This window comes from Amphibalanus amphitrite, unplaced genomic scaffold (assembly GCF_019059575.1).
Source record: "Amphibalanus amphitrite isolate SeventyFive unplaced genomic scaffold, NRLGWU_Aamphi_draft 000954F_arrow, whole genome shotgun sequence".
Taxonomy (NCBI): Eukaryota; Metazoa; Arthropoda; class Thecostraca; order Balanomorpha; family Balanidae; genus Amphibalanus; species Amphibalanus amphitrite.
The window spans coordinates 53,479-59,194 of NW_024882448.1; the positions used below are offsets into that span (position 1 = coordinate 53,479).

General features: G+C 55.6%; 1 protein-coding gene across 1 annotated transcript; it reads left to right on the plus strand.

Annotated features, from left to right (window-relative positions):
* The first annotated feature begins 2,323 nt into the window (after positions 1-2,323).
* On the plus strand, positions 2,324-4,238 carry LOC122368512. The gene is made up of 4 exons (XM_043342501.1): positions 2,324-2,402; positions 2,670-3,481; positions 3,622-3,744; positions 4,101-4,238. Exons 1-4 carry the CDS (start codon positions 2,324-2,326, stop codon positions 4,236-4,238), a joined length of 1,152 nt encoding a protein of 383 aa, XP_043198436.1.
* Positions 4,239-5,716: the final 1,478 nt, after the last annotated feature.

Genomic DNA, 5,716 nt, shown 5'->3' on the forward strand with positions numbered 1-5,716 from the left:
GCAGTAACGCAGCAAAGTGAGGGTAATGTCAAAGGCGAGTACAATGCCAGCCGCCCAGTTGCTGTCGGTTGAGAACTGATTGGCAACAGAAGTAAGTTCAAAGGCACTTCTGGTCCCAGTTGCTATGGGTAAAGAACTGATGTCAACGTGAAGCAGTCTCATCCAGCCTTCTGTGGTGGGTTCGCCGGTTGTGCAGAAGCACGATAGTCATGGACTGGCGGAAGAGTGGCTGAAAACGGCGGCTTCAGTCGGAGTGAAAGAAACAAGAAAGCTCTCCGCCATATGCACTGACGGCCAGTATCACGGGGTCGACGTTCCAGCCAAAATCCTGACCAAACTCCGATCATCACAGCCAGACCTCGCGGCGCGATCAGAGGAGGCATGCCTGTGGGACTTTAAGGCAACGTTCGTACTTTAAGGCAATCTGTTCGTCTTTTTGACAACCCGCGTGTGTGTCTTTTCGGACGACCCGCGTGTGTGTCAAAAAGACGAACAGATACGCAGGTTAACGAAAAGACGCGGCGGACAATCAGTACACTACAGGTACAGATCTGGAATGACCTGGAATGCGGATCCGATTATTTCTTGTGTGAAATAGATCACGACGTATTACGGTATGCGCACGTAATAACTTGTTGGCCCAGGAGACGGTCTGCCACAGGCGCACATTATTATCTGGCTCGACCCCGAAGATAAGCCGCGGACGGACACAATCGACCAGTTCGTGTCGGCCGAGATCCCCGACCCGGTGGCGGAGCCAGAGCTGCACGCCACCGTGACCACCAAGATGGTGCACGGCCCGTGCGGCGCCCACCGGCCGGCAGCCTCCTGCATGACGGACGGCGTGTGCAGCAAACGGTACCCCAAGTCGTTCGCCGCTGTCACCGCGCTGACCAACAATGGGTGCCCCCAGTACCGCCGCCGGAGCCCAGCGGACATGGACGCACCGTCGTGCTCGACAGGCAGGGCCGCCAGGTTGTCATTGACAACCGTTGGGTCGTCCCCTATAACCCCCTCCTCAGCCGCGCCCTGGACTGCCACGTGAATGTGGATCTCGTGCCTTTACATTGGCAGCTTTGCATTGAAACACGATGAGGTCAGGCGACAGAATTGCATGCCTTACTTGATCATTTTGTCTCCTAGGTGGACATTGAGGAGCAGGGTTCGAGACAGCAGGCGCCGTGCTGCCTCTGCAGCTGTCATACAGCCACCGATGCCTTGACGACTCCAAAACAAAAGCGACCAAAGCTGGTGACATCCACACCAAGGTGAGTAAAAAATTAAATTATAGCTATATCAATAGTTTCCTCTTTATGATCTTTTTGTAAATGCATATGTTTACTGTATCAGTGACGTTTATCTCCTTCTTAGTCACAGACTTCTTTTTAGTGTTCCATGTACCATATTTTAAAGAAAAAAGGAGAAAATGAAGGTAACTGATACGACACTTGACCAGTTTGGTGAACCGAACATCACTTCTATGTCTTTATTTCAAAAGTCTACATCAAAAACGTCATTTTTTGGAGAAGGTGGCGAATGTAAATTCTATCACAGCAACGGATTATATCTGCTTGTCAGGGAACCTGGTACACAGCCAGCTGATGTGACCTGACGCCGGCGATGGACATAGCATCTCCCGCCAGCTGTTCCACCGCAGCGCAGAGGAACCAGACACTGAATCTGGAGCTCTCGATGGAAGAAGAGGCTATGTAAGTTTGATTTTGAAACCGTAAAATTTGAGTAGAATCATAAAATGCATGATATTGCTGTGGCAAATCGGCTGAAAGTTGTCATGACAAATTTTCAAAAAAATTAGTTGGGAATGTCTTTAGATTTTGAGGTTTCAATGTATTTGATAATCCATGTATTTCAATGTATTAAAAGTGAATGTAATTCAGTGCATTTGAATAGGCTGTCGCACGTAATTTACTGACCGGGGAGAAAGTCTGTATTAGCGATTAGATGAAAGTTTGTGCACAGTCCTGACAGAGTTTATGACAAAAGGCGAAGGTTGGAGCTATTCCGCCTTCATAAAAAAGGGAGGAATGTGAGAAAATCACGGTCGCGGTGGGCGCGACCGGCGTCGCCACCTTCGGTGACCCTGCCACGATCGCGGTGGATGCGACCTGCATCACTGCCTCTGGCGGCGCAAGGCTCGCTGCAACACCACGCAGCGGCGGTGAGGACCGAGGCCGGTACCGTGGTGAGACCGTACCGCCCGCACGCACCGGCGAGGCGGCAGCAACCTACGCACGCACTAACCACTGACCGACCATCGCCCGACCCCTCGGGACGTGACGGTGAACCCGGGACCGAGCGCGAGATGACTTTCGCCCGACCCTGGGAGCGCGGTGGCGAGACCGGGCCGGAGCGCGAGGTCACGACTTTCACGCCGCACAGCCGTGCCACGTGAAGCACACGTTTCTCCGACGTTTAGAATATGTAGTTTATTGTATTTGTATACTTAGCACTGCAATGGAACAGGCTTTTTCTCCTGTAGCTCTTTATAACAAACAAAGAATAAATAGGAGCAGACCTGGAATGCGGATCGCCATTATTTCTTGTGTGAAATAGATCACGACGTATTACGGTATGCGCACGTAATAACTTGTTGGCCCAGAAGCGCGGCCTGCCACACGCGCACATTATTCTCTGGCTCGACCCCGAAGATAAGCCGCGGCCGGACACAATCGACCAGTTCGTGTCGGCCGAGATCCCCGACCCGGTGGCGGAGCCAGAGCTGCACGCCACCGTGACCACCAAGATGGTGCACGGCCCGTGCGGCGCCCACCGGCCGGCAGCCTCCTGCATGACGGACGGCGTGTGCAGCAAACGGTACCCCAAGTCGTTCGCCGCTGTCACCGCGGTGACCGACAATGGGTACCCCCAGTACCGCCGCCGGAGCCCAGCGGACGGTGGTCGCACCGTCGTGCTCGACAGGCAGTGCCGCCAGGTTGTCATTGACAACCGTTGGGTCGTCCCCTATAACCCCCTCCTCAGCCGCGCCCTGGACTGCCACGTGAATGTGGAAATAATAACTCACGCCTTCACGTGCATAAAATATGTGATAAAATATGTCACTAAGGGCGCCGATCAGGTGATGTTCAGGGTTGCGGATGGGGAGGAAGTGGTGGACGAGATCGCCACCTACCAGCAAAGTCGCTACCTCAGCGCCATGGAGGCGGCCTGGCGTCTGCTGACCTACCCGGTCCACGACCACGCGCCGACGGTGGAGCAGCTGCCGGTGCATCTGGGCGGCGAGGACCAGCCGCTGCGCTTCGCCGCCGGCGACAGGCTGGACGAGGTGGTGCAGCGCGGGGTGGACACAAAGCTAACCAGCTTCTTCAAGCTATGTGCTGAAGATGATTTCGCAGCCACTCTGCTCTACCACCAGGTGCCCCGCTACTTCACCTGGCAGCAGCCGACGCGCAGCTGGCGGTGGCGGCGCACCACACCCAGAGGCAGCCGGCATCTTTGTCGCGCAAGCCATTGGGCTCGTCTTCAGTGTGAGCCCGCGCGCTGGAGTCTTTCTTTTTGCGCGTGCTGCTTCACCAGGTGCCTGGGCCACGGTCCTACGCGGATCTACGGACAGTGGACGGCCGCCTTTGCGCCACCTTTCAGGAGGCCTGCTCGGCGCTGGGCCTGCTGGAAGACGGCCAGCACTGGCACCGGGCCATGGCGGAGGCGGCCGTCATCGCCTTTCCGCGGCAGCTGCGACGGCTGTTCGCCGCGGCGCTCTGGATGGCCCAGGAAACGGCCGATGGCCATCGAAGACTTAAAGTCGTACTTCATCAAGACGGCGGCGCTCTGGATGGCCCAGGAGACGGCCGATGGCCATCGACCACTTAAAGTCGTACTTCATCAAGACGGCGGCGCTCTGGATGGCTCAGGAGACGGCCGATGGCCATCGAAGACTTAAAGTCGTACTTCATCAAGACGGCGGCGCTCTGGATGGCCCAGGAGACGGCCGATGGCCATCGAAGACTTAAAGTCGTACTTCATCAAGACGGCGGGGCTCTGGATGGCCCAGGAAACGCCCGATGGCCATCGAAGACTTAAAGTCGTACTTCATCAAGACGGCAGCGCTCTGGATGGCTCAGGAGACGCCCGGTGGCTTGTGGATCACGCACGGCATGCACCGGCTCCTGGACTGGCTGGAGCAGCGCCTCGATGACGGAGTGCTGCCCTGCTACTTCTACCCGTCCATCTACGTGGCGGCGGAGCTGACCGCGGAGTAACGTCAGGCCATCATCGGTACCCTCCGACTGGTGAGGGAGCACTTAACACTTAACAGTCAACACCCCTGATGGCCTGCTGTAAGAAGCAGTGGTCCCTGAACACACTGCTGGGGGGCGTTACTAGGCGCCTTACATATGTAAAATTGTAAAACTCATGGTAACTCACTGTTCATCGTCAAAACTTCCCTCTGTGTCAACTATTTCCTTGGGTGATATTGTTCGTCATTATCAAACGAGAAGAACCTGAAGTGGTTCAGTTCAAACATACTCTGTGACTGACTGCTCGTGTCACATTCACACTCACAAACTGACACTATCCGAGCTGATTGTGTCGTCTCATTCACACTCACAAACTGACACTTTCCGAGCTGCTGATCGTGTCGCTTCACTGGTTGAAGATCTCTGGACTGTCGCAAGTGATTGATAGTTCCTTCACCAGATCATATACCGGGTGATCATTTGGGAATGAGATAAAGTAAGTGGCACGTGCAGATGTGTATTCAATAGCACACCAGACAAAAGACACGTCATTAGACTCGTCATCGTGGGACATTTTGTACTGCACACTATTATACACCTGCAAGCCACTGTTCATCTACAGCAGGTGCTCAAAGTGGCCACCCCCTTCTGAGCGGCACAGCTCAGCCCGACGGCGTGTGTGACGCGCCATCTTTCGCAGCTGCTCTTCGTCCATGTTGCGGGCGAAGTCCTCAACCAGTTCCTTCAGCTGTTCCAGCGTTTGGGGCTCGCTGCGCACGATCTGAGCCGTCACCAATGACCAGAAACAAAAGTCCAGACAAGACAGGTCGGGACTGTACGGCGGCCATCGGTGTTCACTGTTCCGGGAGATGACGCGGATGGCCAGGATGGACTCCTGAGAATTCTGGCTAACCCATGATGAGGAGTGGTTTGAGCGTGTACTCTGGAGTGACGAAAAGTGGTTTGTTCTGCATCCGTCTCCAAACAAGAAGAACACCGTGTGCTGGTCGCCAGAGAATCCGAACAAGCTCGTGCCATGCAAGAAGGCCCAGGGGTAGAAGGTGATGGCGTGGGTGGGCGTGGTGGATGGGAAGTGCCTGCCAGTTCACTGGTTCACTGGCTCCGTCAACAGCGACGCCTACCTGGAGATGCTGCAGACGGTGGTGTGGCCTGCGATGAAGGCTCGGGCGACGCGCCACCAGTACTGGTTCCAGCAGGACGGCGCGCCGCCGCACGTCACTGCTCCCGTGATGGACTTCCTCCACTCGAAGTTCGGCGGCCGCGTCATCTCCCGGAACAGTGAACACCGATGGCCGCCGTACAGTCCCGACCTGTCTTGTCTGGACTTTTGTTTCTGGTCATTGGTGACGGCTCAGATCGTGCGCAGCGAGCCCCAAACGCTGGAACAGCTGAAGGAACTGGTTGAGGACTTCGCCCGCAACATGGACGAAGAGCAGCTGCGAAAGATGGCGCGTCACACACGCCGTCGGGCTGAGCTG

Coding starts and splice junctions, on each gene's coding strand:
- LOC122368512 (XM_043342501.1), top strand. CDS start 2,324: ATGACTTTCGCCCGACCCTGGGAGCGCGGTGGCGAGACCGGGCCGGAG. Junction 2,403..2,669: donor GACTTTCACGCCGCACAGCC/GTGCCACGTGAA, acceptor TCGACCCCGAAG/ATAAGCCGCGGCCGGACACA. Junction 3,745..4,100: donor TCGCCGCGGCGCTCTGGATG/GCCCAGGAAACG, acceptor TGGATGGCTCAG/GAGACGCCCGGTGGCTTGTG.